At 42.7% G+C, this 21,965-nt stretch overlaps 1 protein-coding gene across 1 annotated transcript in view; it reads left to right on the top strand.

Annotated features, from left to right (window-relative positions):
• The window catches only part of LOC120053556 (tumor protein p53-inducible protein 11-like), a 64,682-nt gene extending 52,686 nt beyond the window's left edge, over window positions 1-11,996 (top strand). Inside the window, exons 4-5 of the mRNA XM_039000689.1 lie at window positions 11,361-11,462; window positions 11,860-11,996. Coding sequence (XP_038856617.1) covers window positions 11,361-11,462; window positions 11,860-11,996 — 239 coding nt within the window. The remainder of the gene's footprint in view (window positions 1-11,360; window positions 11,463-11,859) is intronic.
• Window positions 11,997-21,965: the final 9,969 nt, after the last annotated feature.

Below are 21,965 nucleotides of genomic sequence, written 5' to 3'. Positions count from 1 at the left end.
AAGAATTGAGTACGAGGCCGTTTGAAATGGGCACCTTTAATCAGAGCTACTCAATACTGCCCCTGCAGCCATAAAAAGTTAATGCAACCGCTGTGTTAGTTTTTTTTTAAATGCTGTGCTTTAGTAAAAAGCACAGCATGCAATAATCTGAGACAGCGCTCAGCCATTCTCCGCCATGTTGGAGTCAACAGAAATACGAAATTACATCATAAATATTCCCTTTGATGATCTTTCATCAGAATGCAGTGCCAGGAATCCTAGTTCCACAATAAATAGTTTTTTTGTTTTATAATGTCCATTACTTCTGTCGAATTAGCAACTTTGGCTAGCATGTGTCGTTCACGTGTTCATAGAACTTTACGCTAATGAACGAAAACTTCAAAAAGTTATATTACAAATCGAATAAACTGGTCAAACTCAGTTGAGAATCAATCTTCAGGATGTTTTTCTCATATATATCCAATAACGTCCCAGACGGAGCATTTCTTCATGTCTATCTAATGCATTGCAGACAAGGACATCACATGCGTAGTGTGCGTGGCCAAGAACTGGCAATATGCCTGACCAGTCACTCCAAAGACTCTCATTCGGTCCCACATCAGGCTAGACGCTTCATTCCACGTTCTACTGCCTGTTGACATCTAGCGGAAGGCGTATGAAGTGCATACAGATCCATAAATATAAGGCAATTGAATAGGCGATGCCTTTCACAGCGACCCATTTCAGAATTTTCACTTCCTGTTTGGAAGTTTGCCTGCCGTATGAGTTCTGTTTTACTCACAGATATAATTCAAACAGTTTTAGAAACTTCAGAGTGTTTTCTATCCAATAGTAATAATAATATGCATATCATATGATCTTGGACAGAGTATGAGGCCGTTTAATTTGGGCACCAATTCATCCAAAAGTGAAAATGTCGCCCCCTAGTCTTAAGAAGTTTTAACAGTCAAATAAGCACCTACAGTGCCCTCCACTAATATTGACACCCTTGGTAAATATGAGCAAAACAGGCTGTAAAAACAAGTATTTATTGTTTATTCTCTTGGTCTTTCATTCAAAATATTTACAAAAATCGAAAGAATTTTATCTGTGTGCCACAATTATTGGCACCCCTTCATTCATTACTCACTGATTCCAAGATGGCGTAGCAGTCAGACGTCTTTGTATTTGTCCCATCGTGTCCCTTGTATATATATTTTTATATATTTTTCTTCTCATATCTTTTAAATACATTTTCCGAAACGTCAACTTCTAAATACTCTCCCGCAACCCGCCTCACCCAATGTGGCGTGGATCAGTTTTTTTCTGAAGTAGTTCTATTTACTTCGGATCTGGAATCCCTCAACTGAAGCTAGCCAGCTAACTAGCTACCAGCTATCAGTCAGAAAACCACTGCTAGCGGTCATCAGCTAAACTTTAGCTCGGAAAGCTCTCACCAGTTCGTACAACGTGACTTAAACCAGAGCATAACGGACCTGTTTTTCTCTCCATATCCCCGGATTCCTATCGCAAACTCTGAACCTTTTCATCACAACTAGCTAACCGAAATCCCGGGTGACTACTCCTGGCTAGCGTTTCCATCCTGGAGCAAGCACCAATTATTCTGAAGCTAGCCCGGCTACTGCTCCAGGGATACCACCGAAGCCCACACCTGGGCTACAATATCCGGAGCCCTTCTACTGCCGGTACGGGGCACGGAACCCCGCCGATCCTCTATGACTGGAATACCGACATAATCTGCCCGAGGATTCCAACAGGCCCCTCAGGCGCGATTTCCGCTGAAGGCCCGTTCTGCTAACCGCGGCCTGCTAGCTATCTAGAGCAACATGGAACCCTACTAATTCACGACTGGTCTATCGACGTCACCGCATGAGGAGGCAAACAGACTTTCCTCCATCGCGACGTCCCCCAAAGGCCCTTCTGCTTACGTGCTAGTGCCGGTCTGCTAACTGCTAACTTGCTAGCCCCGGTCTGCTAGCTTGCTAGCCCCGGTCTGCTAACTGTCTGAATCGCCGTGTCCCCAGCCAGTCCAACCACTCACTGGACCCATATGATCACTTGGCTACGCATGCCTCTCTCTAATATCAATATGCCTCATCCATTACTGTCCTGGTTAGTGATTACTGTCTTATTTCACTGTAGAGCCTCTAGCCCTGCTCAATATGCCTTATATTTCAATATGCCTTTCACTGTAGAGCCTCTAGATGGCCAGGTCGTATAGCCTTTAGCCGTACCCTTATCCTACTTCTCCTCTGGTGATGTAGAAGGTAATCCAGGTCCTGCAGTGCCTAGCTCCACTCCCACTCCCCAGGTGCTCCCATTTGTTGACTTCTGTAAAAGTAAAAGCCTTGGTTTCATGCATGTTAACATTAGAAGCCTACTCCCTAAGATTGTTTTACTCACTGCTTTAGCACACTCTGCCAACCCGGATGTCTTAATCCTGGTTTAGGAAAACCACCAAAAACCCTGAAATCTCTATCCCTAACTATAACGTTTTTTGCCAAGATAGAACTGACAAAGGGGGTGGTGTTGCAATCTACTGCAAAGATTGCCTACAGAGTTCTGTCTTACTATCCAGGTCTGTACCCAAACGATTTGAGCTTCTACTTCTAAAAATGCACCTTTCCAGAAACAAGTCTCTCACCGTTGCCGCTTGCTATAGACCACCCTCTGCCCCCAGCTGTGCCCTCGACACCATATGTGAATTGATTGCCCCCCCATCTATCTTCTGAGCTTGTGCTACTAGGTGACCTAAACTGGGACATGATTAACACCCTGGCCATCCTACAATCTAAGCTTGATGCCCTCAATCTCACACAAATTATCAATGTACCAGGTACAAGCCCAAATCCGTAAACACGGGCACCCTCATAGATATCATCCTAACTAACTTGCCCTCCAAATACACCTCTGCTGTTTTCAATCAAGATCTCAGCGGTCACTGCCTCATTGCCTGCATCCGTAATGGGTCTGCGACTAAACGACCACCCCTCATCACTGTCAAACGCTTCCTTAAACACTTCTGCGAGCAGGCCCTTCTAATCAACCTGGCCAGGGTATCCTGGAATGACATTGACCTCATCCCGTCAGTAGAGGATGCCTGGTTATTCTTTAAAAGTGCCTTCCTCACCATCTTAAATAAGCATGTTCCATTCAAATAATGTCAAACCAGGAATAGATACGGTCCTTGGTTCATTCCAGACCTGTCTGCCCTTGACCAGCACAAAAACATCCTGTGGCGTTCAGCATTAGCATCGAATAGCCCCCGTGATATGCAACTTTTCAGGAAAGTTAGGAACAAATATACACAGGCAGTTAGGAAAGCTAAGGATAGCTTTTTCAAACAGAAATTTGCATCTTGTAGTACAAACTCAAAAAAGTTCTGGGACATTGTAGGAAACACTGTTACCACCGATAAATCCACTATAATTGATAATTTCAATAAGCGTTTCTCTACGGCTGGCCATGCATTCCACCTGGCTACCCCTACCCCGGTCAACTGCCCGGCACCCTTCACAGCAACCCGCCCAAGCCCCCACCATTTCTCCTTCACCCAAATCCAGATAGCTGATGTTCTGAAAGAGCTGCAAAATCTGGACCCCTACAAATCAGCCGGGCTAGACAATCTGGACCCTCTCTTTCTAAAATTATCTGCCGAAATTGTTGCAACCCCTATCACTAGCCTGTTCAACCTCTCTTTCGCGTCATCTGAGATTCCCAAAGATTGGAAAGCAGCTGCGGTCATCCCCCTCTTCAAAGGGGGGGACACTCTTGACCCAAACTGCTACAGACCTATATCTATCTTACCCTGTCTTTCTAAGGTCTTTGAAAGCCAAGTTAATTAACAAACAGATTGCTGACTATTTCGAATCCCACCGTACCTTCTCCGCTATGCAATCTGGTTTCCGAGCTGGTCACTGGTGCAACTCAGACACGCTCAATGTCCTAAACGATATCATAACCGCCATCAATAAGAGACATTACTGTGCAGCCGTATTCATCAACCTGGCCAAGGCTTTCAACTCTGTCAATCACCAGATTCTTATTGGCAGACTCGACAGCCTTGGTTTCTCAAATGATTGCCTCACCTGGTTCACCAACTACTTCTCTGATGGAGTTCAGTGTGTCAAATCGGAGGGCCTGTTGTCCTTACCTCTGGCAGTCTCTATGGGGGTGCCACAGGGTTCAATTCTCGGGCTGACTCTCTTCTCTGTATACATCAATGATGTCGCTCTCGCTGCTGGTGATTCTCTAATCCACCTCTATGCAGACGACACCATTCTGTATACTTCTGGCCCGTCTTTGGACACTGTGTTAACTTCTTTGGGCTGCAAGCCCGAAGCCGGGCACAATATGACAACAGCCACTTCAAGTGCAGGGCGCGAAATTCAAAATATATTTTTTAGAAATATTTAACTTTCACACATTAACAAGTCCAATACAGCATATGAAAGATAAACATCTTGTGAATCCAGCCAACATGTCCGATTTTTAAAATGTTTTACAGCGAAAACACCACGTATATTTATGTTAGCTCACCACCAAATACAAAAAAGGACAGACATTTTTCACAGCACAGGTAGCATGCACAAAGCCAACCTAACTAACCAAGAACCAACCAAACTAACCAAGAAACAACTTCATCAGATGACAGTCTTATAACATGTTATACAATAAATCTATGTTTTGTTCGAAAAATGTGCATATTTGAGGTTGAGGTTTTTTGTATTTGGTGGTGAGCTAACATAAATATACGTGCTGTTTTCGCTGTAAAACATTTTAAAAATCGGACATGTTGGCTGGATTCACAAGATGTGTACCTTTCATTTGCTGTATTGGACTTGTTAATGTGTGAAAGTTAAATATTTAAAAAATATATATTTTGAATTTCGCGCCCTGCACTTGAAGTGGCTGTTGTCATAAGTGTACCGACGCCGGGCTGCAGCCATAAGAAGTTAATGCAATCGCCGTGTTAGAATTCTAAAAATAACTTCATTACGACATCCAGCTTAGGTATAGCGAGAGAGTACCCAAAATCTGGGCGCAAACGACTATTTCACATGTTCGACAGATATATGAAATAGCATCATAAAATGGGTCCTACTTTTGATGATCTTTCATCAGAATGTTGTACAAGGGGTCCTTTGTCGGGAACAATCGTTGTTTGGATTTAGAATGTCCTCTTCTCCAGTCAATTAGCACGGAAAGCTCCTTCCTGAACAAAGGCACAACGCAACACGCCTAACGTCCCGAATAAATTTCAATAATCTAATAAAACTATATTGAAAAAACATACTTTACGATGATATTGTCACATGTATCAAATAAAATCAAAGCCGGAGATATTAGTCGTCCATAACGACAGCTTATCAGAAGGCAAAACCAGGTCCCTTCACGCGCTCTCCAGAAAACAGGAAACTGGTGACACGTCATACAAAGAGCATTTATTCGACCCCAGATCAAGTTATACACTCCATTTCTTCTCTCACTGCCTGTCGACATCTAGTGGAAGACGTATGAAGTGCATGTATTCTAATAAATATCAAGGACCTTTATAGGCAGGCCCTAGAACAGAGCATCGATTTCAGATTTTCCACGTCCTGTCAGGAAGTTTGCTGCAAAATGAGTTCTGTTTTACTCACAGATATAATTCTGTAGAATTATATTAGAAACTAGAGAGTGTTTTCTATCCAATAGTAATAATAATATGCATATTGTACGAGCAAGAATTGAGTACGAGGCCGTTTGAAATGGGCACCTTTTATCCGGCTACTCAATACTGCCCCTGAAGCCCAAACAGGTTAACTAACCTCCAGACGAGCTTCAATGCCGTACAACACTTCCGTGGCCTCCAACTGCTCTTAAATGCAAATATAACTAAATACATGCTCTTCAACCGATCACTGCCCGCACCTGCCCGCCCGTCCATATGTGGACAACTACAAATACCTAGGTGTCTGGCTAGACTGTAAACTCTCCTTCCAGACTCACATTAAGCATCTCCAATCCAAAATTTAATCTAGAATCGGCTTCCTATTTCGCATCAAAGCATCCTTCAATCATGCTGCCAAACATACCCTCGTAAAACTGACCATCCAACCGATCCTCGACTTCGGCGATGTCATCTATAAATTAGCCTACAACACTCTACTCAACAAATTGGATGCAGTCTATCACAGTGCCATCCGTTTTGTCACCAAAGCCCCATGTATCACCTACCACTGCGACCTGTACGCTCTCGTTGGTTGGCCCTCGCTTCATACTCGTCGCCAAACCCACTGGCTACAGGTTATCTATAAGTCTCTGCTAGGTAAAGCCCCGCCTTATCTCAGCTCACTGGTCGACATAGCAGCACCCACTCGTAGCACGCGCTCCAGCAGGTATATCTCACTGGTCACCCCCAAAGCCAATTCCTCCTTTGGTCGCCTTTCCTTCCAGTTCTCTACTGCCAATGACTGGAACGAACTGCAAAAATCACTGAAGCTGGGGACTCATATCTTCCTCACTAGCTTTAAGCACCAGCTGTCAGAGCAGATCACAGAACCTCTTTTTGCCAAGATAACAGCTCTGAGTCTTCTCCTATCATGCGTAATGAGGTTGGAGAACACATGGCAAGGTATCTGAGACCATTCCTCCATACAGAATCTCTCCAGATCCTTCAGATTCCGAGGTCCATGCTTGTGGACTCTCCTCTTCAACTCATCCCACAGGTTTTCTATGGGGTTTAGGCCAGGGGTCTGGGATGGCCATGGCAAAACCTTGTTTCTGTGATCAGTGAACCATTTTTGTGTTGATTTTGAGATGTGCTTTGGTTCATTGTCCTGCTGGAAGATCCAACCAAGGCCCAGTTCAAGCTTCCTAGCAGAGGCAGTCAGGTTTTGATTTAATATCTGCTGGTACTTGATGGAGTCCATGATACTATATATCCTAACAAGTTGTCCAGAGCCTTTGGAAGAAAAACAGGCCCACAACATCAAAGATCCACCACCATACTTCCCAGTGGGGATGAGGTACTTTTCTGCATGGAAGTCTTTCTGTTTACGCCAAACCCACCTCTGGTGTTTGTTTCCAAAAAGGTCTATTTTGGTCTCATCTGACCATAGAATCCGGTCACATTGAAAGTTCCAGTAACGCTTGGCAAACTGTAGGCGCTCGAGTTTGTTGTTTGATGACAGCAAAGGCTTTTTTATGACAACCCTCCCAAACAACTTGTGGTTACGTAGGTGGCGTCCGATCGTAGTTTTTGGAGACTTTCTGACCCCAAGACCCAACTAACATCTGCAATTCTCCAGCTGTGATCCTTAGAGATTTTTTGGCCACTCTAACCATCCTCCTCACTGTGCGTGGGGTCAATATAGACGCACGTCCTCATCCAGGCCGATTGTTAACATCTCAAGTTAAACTTCTTAATTATTGCACTGATAGTGGAAATGGGCATTTCAACCATTGAGCTATTTTCTCATAGCCATTTCCTGATTTGTGCAGCTCAACAACATTATGTCCCACATCATTACTGTTTTCTCAGGTCTTTCCCATAGTGATGGATGACTATGGGAACTTGGCCTGTATGTCACCTCATATTTATACCACAGTGAAACAGGAAGTCATGGCTTACCACTTAAGTATTCCTTATCACTCAGGTGAACTTAAGAAATGTAAAATATGAATGTGAATATACTTCAGTACACATAAGAATGTCTAGGGGTGCCAATAATTGTGGCACATGTTTTGGAGAAATGTTTTATTTTATTTATCTAAAAAAATGTACAGCCCATTTTGCTCATGTTTACCAAGGGTGCCAATATAAGTGGAGGGCTTTGTAACTCTGCTGACAGAGCAGTGCAGCATTCTTTGAACAACTTTGATGATTTTACATGTTGTGGTGGTCGTCTTCAAAGTTTTTTCTGCGGGTCACAAAAATCTAAATTAGCATGACATGAGCTGAGGTAAATGTAAAAGGCTTTGAAAATAAAAAGCTTGCTGTACGCTCAGTGCTCCGTTGACATTTCAGAAATACGGTTGTTTTTGTGAGAAATATTCTATCAATTGAAGTTTGGGTCTGTATTAACTTTTTGCGTCCCTAATGAATTCGTGGAGCTTGTTCCTGCTTCCTTTGTACGCGTTGGGCGCCATCGAGCCATCAGGGTTTGTTCTGCTTGCATTGAATGCTGCAGTACGGGCTCGCCGTATGGTAGGGATATCACCGTTCATTCAGGGGTTTTGGTTGGGGTATGTCTGGATTGTTATTGTGGGTAAAACATAATCAGCACATTTCCAAATGAAGCCTGTGACTGACGATGTATAATCCTCAATGTTGGTGATCCTGGGTGGATGAATCTTTGAACATATTCCAATCAGTATTCTTGAAGCAGTCGTGGAGCATTGAGTCTGCCTCTGTCCAGCGCCTCACTAGTCTCTATGTTGGTGGCTCCCTTTTGAGTTGCTGCTTGAAGGCGGGGAGTAACAACAGATAGACGTAGGGGTGGCGGATGGCTTTGTACGCATCACAGATGTTGGTATATACACTGAACAAAAATATTAATGCAACATGCAACAATTTCAATGATTTTAATATAAGGAAATCAATCAATAAATTCACTAGACCCTAATCTATGGATTTCACATGACTGAGAATACAGATATGCTTCGGTTGGTCAGAGATACCTTAATATAAAAGGTAGGGGCGTGGATCAGAAAACCAGCCAGTAGCTGGTGTGACCACCATTTGCCTCATGCAGCGCGATACATCTCCTTTGCATAGAGTTGATCAGGCTATTGATTGTGGCCTGTGGAATGTTGTCCTGTCACTTCCTGTTGAACGAGGGAGAGCTTGGTTTGTTGTTTTGAAAATATTGAAACGTTTCTTAGTAGCTACCTTTTTGAGTGTGGATCCCGCGATGCGGTTGGCATCAGTTGCTGGGACTGCTACTACCTGTCCAGTGATCCTGCCAACCAAGACCGGGTCTGAGGAGCTGTTTGGTGTAGCAGCTTGCCTAGCTGCTAGCTAGCTGCTTATCAAGCTAGCAGGGTTTTCTTGATGGCTTGAAAGCAGCCCGCGATGCGGTTAGCCCTTGTGGCTAGGACCGCGGATTGTCCTGAGGAATTCCCGGAAGCTGTGTGCCAGAAGAGGAAAGAACTTATCCCAGCCAGGAAAGCTGCCAGAAAGCATGGGACATGCTTATCGCTATGAAAGGCTCAATGTCCACCCTCCCTCCGAATAGCCTGGTTGGGATGAGAGAGCCAAGCCTATGGGTTCGTAGCTTCAACCCCACAGCACACACACACTTACACACACCAATTAATTAATGCTAAATGTATCCTTTTGCTTTATTTGCTCTTTTCCATATGTGACCCGTTTCAGGAAACTAAGCGTATGTCGCGGGTCACTATTTCAAACGAGAGCCATTTGAACGTAATGTTTTTTTAAAATCAAAATGCGTTTTTTGGCAGAAATGCCTTTTGGAAAAAGTTAACTTTCATGTGTCTTAATAACAAACTTGTATGACATTTGTAAATACGAATAAAATTGTTAAATTACTAGCCTAGTTGGTTTAGCCACAGAAAAAGGGAGCAACCTTCCTGCTATCCATGATTGGCTGAGATAATGACTGGGCTGGAAATGCCGAGAGATGAGTTTGGATTGGTCTGCCATATAGCATGCTTCTGTCTATTTGAGCTGGTAAGTATGTGTAGGTAATCCTGTCTAACGCAGCTTTAAAAAATATGCCGTTCTACTAAGAAATATATAAGTGTTGCTCTCCACTCACAGTTTTGAAATCATTGGAATTAGAGTATGATAGCTAAGGAGATGGGGAAAACACCTGTCTCCGGAGATTACATCTTCAAACTAAGGGAAACCATGGCATCTGTGACAGGGAGAAGCATCCAACTAGCTGGCTAGCTAGCTAACGTTACGTGTATGATCGTATTATTTGTATTTCAGAGCCATTTGCTTGGCTAGCATAATGTTCAAGTGGAGATAGGCTCGTTGCCCAACGCTGCAATCCTCCTCCTCCTCAGCCGAGTAATCTTCCTCCTGGTCACTCTGCTCTACTACTACCACCTGGGCAGAGGACGACCCAAGAAGATCTGATGGCGAGGGGACAGTTGCTTCCAGATGTGGGCTCATAGGGAGGTGGGGTGTATTGAGGGAGGCGGATAGCCTAGTGGTTGTTGGTTTAGCTTTCTGTAACTTTAGCAGGTACAGTCTGCATGTGTAGGTGCTTATTGCGTCATGATTGCAAGGGGTCCCGATATCTTTTCCAACTGTCCTGATAGAAAATATATAACTGTCCCGTTATCTCAATTTTTGTGAATTTCAGTGACATTGTGTGGCTTGAGGATAAAGTGATGAGCAGAGGGAGAAAGGGATGGTGAGGGCATGAAGAGGGAGAGATTGAGGGGGATAGGGTGATTGTAAATCTTCAGGGAGTGGGGGGAGGAGAAAAGAGCGAGAAAACATTAAGAGGGATAGAAAAGGAAGAGGGAAATGGAGAAGAGCGGAATACATTAATCAGGAGGTTAGGGTGATTTTACACACCACAGAAGAGAGGGAGGGAAAGAGTGAGAGGAGGAGAGGGAGATGGAACAGATGGATCCTGGCATGCAGGAAGGATATACATACATACTGCTAGCTCCATCACTCCACGGTCACACCATCCTCATCCCTCCATCCCTCCCACAGTCACCCCTCAGCTCAGCACCCCATCTTCTCCCACTTTCCCCCTTCCCATGTGGATGTGTGGGTGGATGAAAGGACTGGGATATACTGCTAGCTTCCTCATCACAACCACCCTCCTCCTCGCTCATCTCATTGTCCACCTCCACTCACCTCGATCCCTCGTCCTAGCATGTGGGGTGTGTGGGCAGACGAGAGTAATTAGAGATGGAAAATCAACCTGGAAATATGTCCAAGACTTCGATAAAAGCCCACATCCTTATTTGTCTGTACTTTCATGCTTGAATCTGAACCAGTAGGCCTAATAATTACATTGGCATACGTTTTACTCTGTTTCAGGAAGACCTCATTATCTACATTTTGGGTGATCTTTTTATTTTATTTGAGCCCTAAAATTAGGTATTTATTATATTGTAGATAGCTTGCCAAGGGGTTTTTGGAGTGTGCAATTTCCTCATTCACTGAACACTGCAGCTTATACAGCTTGCATTTAGATTTGGAATAGGAAAGCCTACATAACATTGGCCCCTCTCCCATGGCCTCTCTAACCCCTGACCTCTGACTTGTGATTCATGGCATTTCCTCCCTCAGGTCTATCCCTCATCTTGTGGAACGGGGTGTACACATGAGATCATCATTCAATGTGTTTACTCTAACCCTGAGCTCTAACTGACCCCTTCAGGTCTGTCCCTCATCATGTGGAATGGTGTCTATACACAAGAGAAGATCATCATCCAGTGGACTCTGCTCAGTGAAGCATGCTACTTTGCCATCCAGTTTTTAGGTGAGTGCTTAAGATTATAAAACCTTTCATATTTCTACCAATTCACATGTTTGACTGAGGGAGGCTCCTCAGACCTTCTGGCCGTATACTCTTTCCAATGCTGATAAAAAATAGTTTGATAGGTTTTCATGCATTGTTTTCATCTAGCTAGACTTTTTGTTGATATCAAGGACCTTGCTCCTGCTGTGCAATGCACTGTCTTCAGACTGTGTATGAGTTAACACTGTCCTCTAGTGGTCAAGACACAGTAGCACAGTTTGGAGTCTCATTGAGCTGCACATGTGGAAGAGTCACTCTTCAGTTTCATTAAATATGAAAGGGATATTTCCTGCTGACTGAGTGTCATACAATATTTTTTATTCTGAGTTATAACTGTTGTCTCATTCTGTAATTTCAGTGACGTCAGTCACTCTAGTGGAGATAGGCTCGTTGCCCAACGCTGCAATCCTCCTCCTCCTCAGCCAAGTAATCTTCCTCCTGATCACTCTGCTCTACTACTACCACCTGGGCAGAGGACGACCCAAGAAGATATGATGGCGAGGGGACAGTTGCTTCCAGATGTGGGCTCAGAGGGAGGTGGGGTGTATTGAGGGAGGCAGGTAGCCTAGTGGTTAGAGCGTTGGGCCAGTAAAGGTTGCTAGATCGAATCCCCGAGCTGACAAGGTAAAAATCTGTCGTTCTGCTCCTGAACAAGGCAGTTAACCCACTGTTCCTAGGCCATCATTATAAATACGAAATTGTTCTTAACTGACTTACCTAGTTAAAATAAAGGTTAAATTAAAAAATATATATTAGTTGAAAGTGTAGAAATGTAATGTGCAGTGGTGCAAAAAGGACTACATTTACATACTTGAGTAAAAGTAAAGACACAATAGAAAATGACTCAAATGAAAGTCACACAGTAAAATACTACTTGAGTAAGTCTAAAAGTATCTGGTTTTAAATATACTTAAGTACAGTGGTGGAACAAGTACTCAATTGAGTAAAAGTACATTCTATATGTCAAATGACTTATAATAAGCAAACCAGATGGCACAATGTTCTTTTTTAATTTATTTTACGAACGGACGGGCAGACTCCAACACTCAGGTCGTGCCTACACTTCACACTTACATGCGACTTCTGCTATCAGAATAAGAAGATGCATCGAAAAGACTGGTCTGATTGTGTTCATTCTGGCTGAATGCGTTGCGTGCGGGTTTCTCCTCAGTCTGGACACAATCAGGCTACTGAATTGCGCATACAGTGGGTGACGTGATCAGCATTCCTCTCGCAAGTCTCCAGAAAACGTGTGTATTGGGACCGAGGCACCTTTTCATTATAACGTTGGAGGAAATGCGTTCCTAGCGGGTGAGGATAGTGTTTGCTGGCCTCATAAATGCTAGCCAGATAGCTAATATTTAGAAAAACTGTTTTTGCTTGGCTAGAGTTATGCTAACCCGTTTGCAATCCCTTTAGAGTAGCTTGCTGGCTAGTTACAGAGGTTAGCTACAGTAGTTGGCTATTGCCAGCAGTTGTGGCGTTATTGTCCTATTTGGCCTATTCCACCGTTTGTAGAATGCATACTGGCATTTGAATATAGCGCGGGAAAAGGGAATTCGGAGACACTGTGGACAGGGTAGACGCATTTACATCTACATTCGGGAAGTATTCAGACCCCTTGACTTTTTTTCACATTGTTACGTTACAGCCTTATTCTAAAATGGATTAAAAAATATTAATCCTAATCAATCTACATACAAAACCCCAAACAGGTTTTAGAAATGTTTGCATATGCATAAAAAAAAAGTTTCATATTACATTTAGATAAGTATCCAGACCCTTTACTCAGTACTTTGTTTAAGCACCTTTGGCAGCAATTATAGCCTTGAGTCTTCTTGGGTATGACGCTACAAGCTTGGCAAACCTGTATTTGGGCAGTGTCTCCCATTCTTCTCTGCAGATCCTCTCAAGCTCTGTCAGTTTGGATGGGGAGCGTCGCTGAACAGCTATTTTCAGGTCTCTCCAGAGATGTTTGATCAGGTTCAAGTCTGAGCTCTGGCTGGGCCACTCAAGGACATTCAGAGACTTGTCCAGAAGCCACTCCTGCGTTGTCTTGGCTATGTGCTTAGGGTTGTTGTCCTGTTAGGTGAACCTTCGACCCCAGTCTGAGGTCCTGAGCGCTCTGGAGCAGGTTTTCATCAAAGATCTCTATACTTTGCTCCGTTCATCTTTCTCTTGATCCTGACTAGTCTCCCAGTCCCTGCCGCTGAAAAACATCCCCACGGCATGATGCTGCCACCATGCTTCACCGCAGGGATGGTTCAAGGTTTCCTCCAGATGTGACGCTTGGTATTCAGGCCAAGGAGTTCACTCTTGGTTTCATCACACTGGAGAATCTTGTTTTTCATGGTCTGAGAGTCCTTTAGGTGCATTTTGGCAAACTCCAAGCAGGATGTCATGTGCCTTTTACTGGGTAGTGGCTTCCATCTAGCCACTACCATAAACACCTGATTGGTGGAGTGCTGCAGAGATGGTTGTCCTTCTGGAAGGTTCTCCCATCTCCACAGAGGAACTCTAGAGTGACCATCGGGTTCTTGGTCACCTCCCTGACCAAGGCCCTTCTCCCCCGATTGCTCAGTTTGGCTGGGCGGCCAGCTCTAGTGAGAGTCTTGGTGGTTCCAAACTTATTCCATTTAAGAATGATGGAGGCCACTGTGTTCTTGGGGAACTTTAACGCTGCAGAACTTTTTTAGTACCCTTCCCCAGATCTGTGCCTCAACACAATCCTGTCTCGGAGCTCTACGGACAATTCCTTCTACCTAATGGCTTGGTTTTTGCTCTGACATGCACTGTCAACTGTGTGACCTCATATAGACGGGTGTGTGCCTTTCCAAATCATGTCCAATCAATATAATTTACCACAGGTGGACTCCAATCAAGTTGTAGAAACATCTTAAGGATGATCAGTGGAAACAGGATGTACCTGAGCTCAATTTAGAGTCTCATAGCAAAGTGTCTGAATAGTTATTTAAATAAGAATTTTGTAAAAACTTGTTTTTGCTTTGTCATTATGGGTTATTGTGTGTAGATTGATGAGGGGGAAAAAATGTAATCCCTTTTATAATAAGGCTGTAACGTAACAAAATGTGAAAAAAGGGGAGGGGTCTGAATACTTTCCGAATGCTCTGTAAGTGTAGACACAAGACGCGTTTGGAATTCCATGATCAGAATCATAAAGCTGCATGAAGTTGTCAAGTCTAGACACGGCCTCAGACATCATTTACAAACAGTGTTTAGTGAGTCCGTCAGCAGATCAGAGGCAGTATGGATGACAACGTGTTATATTGATAGGTGTGTGAATTGGAACACATTGCTGTCCTGCCTGAGCTTTTGAAATTTGGGTCAAATGTAAAAATAAAAAAAATCAGGAATGTAGTGGAGTAAAAGTTGTAAAAACATAAATAGATACCCTCAAAAATTACTTAAGTAGTACTTTAAAGTATTTTTACTTCAGTACTTTACACCACTGGTAATGCGTAGGGCTGACATGCTTTACGTAAGTCATGACAGACACTAATGCCTGGTCTACACAATATAGTTCTATCTGAACGTTCTGTGACGTTATGTCCTCCTGAACAGGGATGAGGGAGGGGCTTGGTGCGTGTATGGGTTATTAAATGCATCCAGCCCCTTGCAATACTAGACCCCAGATTTGATTATTACCACAGCAGTCAACACATGGTGGTCTGGTGGTGTCATAATCTGTTCTGTATATGGAAATGAGAAAGGGTCTGATTGTGAAAATGTACAAAGAGATTAAGTCATGCTCCTCCAAATACTGTACACTACTTGTGTGTGGAACAAGATTATGAGTAAAAAAGGTTGTCGTTGTAAAAAATGGGGCAAGACATTTGCAGTAAGGTTGTTCTGGTACTGTACCTCCCAGCCTCCCAGTCATGTGACTTAGTGGGTGTGTAACAAATAATACCCTATTTCCTATATAGTGTACTACTTTTGACAAGAGCGCTATAGGCCCTCATCAAAAGTAGTGCACTATAGGAAATAGGGTGCCATTTGGAATAGGCCCGAGATGTACAGAGTAAATTGAAACACTAGGCTGTGTTTTTATGTCCAGTAATTTTGCTTTGTTTTTAAAATGCAGTATTGAGTGTGCTCTGATCTGTGGGTAGAGTTACATTTTGAACATGCTGTGACTTCAAGGACCAAGAGTTTTTTTACTTGTGTTTACATTTGATTTTCTCAATTTTATGGTGTTGGTGATGTTTTTACTTCTCCTGTGCATGAAGTGAATTCTGTATACATTTTCTCTCTCTCTCTCTCTCTCGTATCGCTTTCTATCAGTCCTCCAAATTAAACATAGAATGACACGACACTCTGTTTTAAGGGTGTGGAGTGTAATAGCATCATAGCCATAGAAATACAGGCACTAGAATGGACATTCCCTTTCAAGTCAGTTATTCTATTTCAATGATCAGTCCTGCTGCCTTGTATCTAAGCTTAGAGTTGATATGAAATGCTGACTCCCAAATGGTGAGACAAATTCCAGCTGACAAAGTGTGGATCAGTGTCTGTATTATTGTCTGTTCTCAATGCTTCCTGGACCAGAACATTGAGGGAGGTCAGAGGTCAGCTTTTCATTCTGCCCAATGGGCATAGAGGTCACATATGATAGAGAGAACTCGTCTGCTAACATGTTATTGAGAGTGAGCTTACAATATGGAGCACCTAGGGAATCAAACACTTTTTTCTGAGATAAAAACCTTTTTAATTCAATTATCTGTCAAGATTTTTGACCAAAACGAATCCACTAATGACAAGATGTTTATAGGCTTACTGTACACAGAAATACATAGTGACGCTTCATTGCAGCTTGGACAGTGTACATTCACACAGCCATTGGTTACTGATGATCATATCTCCTGTTGGTAACAATACAACTTTTATTGGTCCAACTGTTACCTAACCAAACCATGCACATTTGTATGGTCTGTCCATACCAGCATGGTTAAAGGCAGAGTAATAACAATCGCTTGATCTTGAACGGTACACTTTTTTTCTTTTTTTGACTGTGCGCTTAATGTGACCAGCAGAGTATGTCTGTGTTATGTCAGGGACTTCTGTATTAGTAATGTAGCACACTCTAATAGATAGCTAACATATCTGTCTTTAGTCTTGCCTTAAAACCTTTAAAAGAACAATCACAACCAACACACAATTCACTTGATACTTGTAAATGAAGTAGCCATATACAGTATTGCTGCCATGTGGTGTAGTTCCTTTGAACAGAACAGGGAACGTATACATTCTATAGATCATTAGTTGAATGTTTTCCAAAGGTGAATTAAAGGCCCACTCTCTGATTTGAGGAGTGATCCTGGAATGGTTTTTAACTATGCAGTGACTGGAGTCTAAGCCCTATTTAATTGTTTTCATTTAAGTGGTATGTGTCTTGTTTTGATAATGCGTTAGTTGACAATTGCATGCAATATAGTCCCTTGTGTACAGGAATGTAGCATGTGTCTTTTGTAGCACACTATACTGTAATAAAGGCTAGAAAGTAAGTACACAGAGGTGTGATCAAGCACGAAAATAAATGGTGAGTAAATGGTGAAAAAATGGATGTGTTAACCATGAACAGAATGAAAGTATTATTGTTTTGACAAGAGGCAAAGTATATTTATATGTTTGTGCATGAGGGAGTTTCCTCACAACATAAACACATGGGTTGTGTCTGAAAACATTACTAGCTTGCTACATCTTTCCTCAATTTCTTTCAACGTTCATTTTGACAAGGATGTCCGAGGTAGGGGCCTTGGATACTCTCCTCCAATGAGCTTTGAGAGGAAGCAAGGATTTTTTTAGACGCAGCCCATGTTGTCAACCGAACACCACTTGACTCTCCTCTCCTACAGCTCAGATCTGCATGGCTGTACGTCCTAACTAGGTCTTTACACGCTCAGATTGTCTGTCTCGTTGTACTGTACGGTAAATGGAGTTGGATAGAGAACACAGATGTCTTACAGTGCGAGAGACTAACGATGCCCATAATGAGGTTAGCTAATTACCATGTTGAGTCCTGTCTGAGAAGGGTGTAGTCCTGGTGCAGTGGCTTTCAATCTGTGGGCTGCGGCACACTCTTGTGCCTTGAGGAGCTCTCAGGGGTGTGGCCTAACATTTGTGTGTGTTATATATATATATATATATATTTTACATTTGTTGTTGGGGGGGATACAGGTACATTATCCATTTCAATCTATACGTTTATAAAACATGTACTCGTAGGCTGCCACTCAAAAGAAAAACAACAGTAAGAAATACATAGAGTTTAAGTAATAACAAATTCAGTATAAACAGGAAGAAAAAAAAAACTCACATCGGGGGCCAGTCACCCCCCCAGTCCCCCCACCTGGTGACCAGGGAAAACCCTTCCCATACCACCCCATCACTTTAAATATATTGTTTGTATGTACTGTATGTGTTGGGCTTTATCTGAGATTTTTCTTTACAGAGTCAAGTATATTCATCCAGGCCTCAATTGTTCCTTGACTCGCACCACTCATTCTCTGTTGATAATTCATTCTAATGTTATAACTTCTGAAGTAACTGTATCCACTGGTGAATTCATCACATCTAAATGTGATGAGTTTGCGGCATATTTCAGTGACAAGATATCAAACATTAGGCTGGGTAGCAGTCAAAGCAAGACCTGATGAGACGTTTGATATGGGCTCTAACCTTTCCCACGCAAAGGCACTATGTACTATAGTTATTTTCCCTGGTCGACACAGACATGCTCAGGAACATGACATCACGACTTCAGCCTTCTACCTACCTTCTCGATCCTATCCCCACCACCTTCTTCAAAACAGTTTTAAAATGCATATATACTATACAAACGTATGTGGACACACCTTCAAATGAGTGGATTTGGCTATTTGAGCCACACCTGTTGCTGACAGGCGTATAAAATCGAGCACACCGCCATGCAATCTCCATAGACAAACATTGGCAGGAGAATGGCCTTACTGAAGATCTCAGTGACTTTCAACGTGGCACTGTCATGAGATGCCACCTTTCCAACAAGTCAGTTTGTCAATTTTCTGCCCTGCTAGAGCTGCCCCGGTCAACTGTAAGTGCTGTGGTGGGTGGCGGGACACAATGCAGATAGCCCGGTTAGCTAATGTGCGGGAACACTGGTTGGTCGGCCCTATTGAGGTAGTATGTACATGAATGTATAGTTAAAGTGACTATGCATATATGATAAACAGAGAGTAGCAGCAGCGTAAAAAGAGGGGTTGGGGGGCACACAATGCAAATAGTCCGGGTAGCCATTTGATTAACTGTTCAGGAGTCTTATGGCTTGGGGGTAAAAACTGTTGAGAAGCCTTTTTCTCCTAGACTTGGCACTCCAGTACCACTTGCCATGCGGTAGTAGAGAGAACAGTCTATGACTGGGGTGGCTGGGGTCTTTGACAATTTTTAGGGGCTTCCTCTGACACCGCCTGGTGTAGAGGTCCTGGATGGCAGGCAGCTTAGCTCCAGGGATGTACTGGGCCGTAAGCACTACCCTCTGTAGTAGAGGTCGACCGATTAATCGGAATGGCCGATTTCAAGTTTTCATAACAATCGGTATTTAACTAGGCAAGTCAGTTAAGAACACCTTATTTTCAATGACGGCCTAGGAACGGTGGGATAACTGCCTTGTTCAGGGGCAGAACGAAAGATTTTTACCCTGTCAGCTCTGGGATTCGTTTTTGCAACCTTCCGGTTACTAGTCCAACGCTCTAACCACCTGCCTTACATTGCACTCCACGAAGAACCTGCGTGGCAGGTTGACTACCTGTTACGCGAGGGCAGCAAGAAGCCAAGGTAAGTTGCTAGCTAGAATTAAACTTATAAAAAACAATCAATCTTGACATAATCACTAGTTAACTACACATGGTTGATGATATTACTAGTTTATCTAGCGTGTCCTGCGTTGCATATAATCGCTGCGGTGCCTGTTAATTTCTCATCGAATCACAGCCTACTTCGCCAAATGGGTGATGATTTAGCACTGTCATTGCACCAAACCTAACCATAAATATCAATGCCTTTCTTTAAAATCATTACACAAGTATATATTTTTAAACCTGCATATTTAGTTAATATTGCCTGCAAACATGAGTTTCTTATAATTAGGGAAATTGTGTCACTACTCTTGCGTTCAGTGCAAGCAGTCAGGGTATATGCAGCAGTTTGGGTCACCTGGCTCGTTGCTAACTGTGTGAAGTCCATTTATTCCTAACAAAGACTGTAATTAATTTGCCAGAATTGTACATAATTATGACATACCATTGAAGGTTGTACAATGTAACAGCAATACTTAGACTTAGGGATGCCACCCGTTAGATAAAATACGGAACGGTTACGTATTTCACTGAAAGAATAAACGTTTTGTTTTCTAAATTATAGTTTCCGGATTCGACCATATTAATGACCAAAGGCTCATATTTCCGTGTGTTATTATGTTATAATTAAGTCTATGATTTGATATTTGATAGAGCAGTCTGACTGAGCGATGGTAGGCAGCAGCAGGCTCGTAAGCATTCATTCAAACAGCACTTTCGTGCGTTTTGCCAGCAGCTCTTCGCAATGCTTCAAGCATTGAGCTGTTTATGACTTCAAGCCTATCAACTCCCGAGATTAGGCTGGTGTAACAGATGTGAAATGGCTAGCTAGCTAGCGGGGTGCGCGCTAATAGAGTTTCAAACGGTGACGTCACTCGCTCTGAGACTTGGAGTAGTTGTTCCCCTTGCTCTGCAAGGGCTGCGGCTTTTGTGGAGCGATGGGTAACTATGCTTCAAGGGAGGCTATTGTCGATGTGTTCCTGGTTCGAGCCCAGGTAGGGGCGAGGAGAGGGATGGAAGCTATACTGTTACACTGGCAATACTAAAGTGCCTATTAGAACATTCAATAGTCAAAGGTATATGAAATACAAATGGTATAGAGAGAAATAGTCCTATAATTCCTATAATAACTACAACCTAAAACTTCTTACCTGGGAATATTGAAGACTCATGTTTAAAAGGAACCACCAGCTTTCATATGTTCTCATGTTCTGAGCAAGGAACTTAAACGTTAGCTTTTTTACATGGCACATATTGCACTTTTACTTTTTTTTGCATTATTTATACCAAATTGAACATGTTTCATTATTTATTTGAGGCTAAATTGATTTTATTGATGTATTATATTAAGTTAAAATAAGTGTTCATTCAGTATTATTGTAATTGTCATTATTACAAATAAAAAATAAAATCGGCCGATTAATCGGTATCAGCTTTTGTCTTTCTCTCCCTCTCATACTAGCTAGCTAGCTACTCCTCTCTCTCTCACACTCACACACACAAACGTATGTCTTCAATGTAACAAGCTTAGGAAACATAATTCAGTGGGTTAACATTAGCCCTTATGCTTGCTAGAAAAGTGAACTGGCCCGTAATGGTTTAAATGCAGATATTGCTTGTATAACTTTGTTCTGTTGGGTTAACATGGAGTCAAGTGAATAGTTTTTTTGTGCTTTAAAAATTTGGCTCTGTATCTAAAACAGCTAGCTCACTAAAGCTAACTCAACTCCATGATTTACGATAGACTTGAGTTTAGCTTGGCTAGCTAACATTAGTGAGAGAGAGCTAGATAGCTACTGTAGCCATAATGGGGTCGAATTTAACGTTATCTATCTAGCACACTAGTTAGTTTAACGAGCTTATGTTAGCATATAGCTAGCTTTCTACAGTTTGCTCATTAGCTAGCTATCTAGCAATACCAACAAATTACAAAGCTGAACCAACCCCCCCCCAAGAAATTGCAGCAAGCGTCTACATTAGACCGCATACCTTCCATTCCGTCCCCTAGACTACACTAGCTAGTCATACCACATAACATAAGCTTCCACTCAACATTCCATAGCAGTCTGAGCTGTAGCTACACATTGTGCCACCTACTGTCTCCCTCCCTCCACTTCTCCACAACAGTCTTCCAACGAAGTTTGCACTGAAATTTTCTCTTACAATCATCCACTCTCCTCCCCTTAGCAGTCGTCACTTCCGGTTCTTGTTGCATGAGCAGTTTGAGTCTTCCAATAATCACTCTGTTGCGGCATTACCTTATCAGTTGTTAGTTGAATATTACATTTTTTAATCGAGGTATAGCGATGTTTATAAACTGGGTAGTTTGAGCCCTGAATGCTGATTGGCTGAAAGCCGTGGTATATCAGACCATATACAATGGGTATGACAAAACATGTATTTGTATTACTCTAATTACGTTGGTAACCAGTTTAAAATAGCAATAACATGCTACCACACCGCTCGCGCGAGTGTTGCAAATTAAATGTACACTTGCATGTTATTCAATCATTGTACCCACACTGCTCGTGAGCGCCAACGAGCTTCTGCATTGCCAGGCGCTAAAATAGAAGTTGCTTCTATTTGTGGCGCAGAACGTGCTGCAAGTCCT

Source organism: Salvelinus namaycush, chromosome 9 (assembly GCF_016432855.1).
Source record: "Salvelinus namaycush isolate Seneca chromosome 9, SaNama_1.0, whole genome shotgun sequence".
In the NCBI taxonomy this organism is placed as follows: domain Eukaryota; kingdom Metazoa; phylum Chordata; class Actinopteri; order Salmoniformes; family Salmonidae; genus Salvelinus; species Salvelinus namaycush.
Note: the sequence above shows the minus strand (reverse complement) of the source record. Positions and strands in the feature narration are given on the sequence as shown.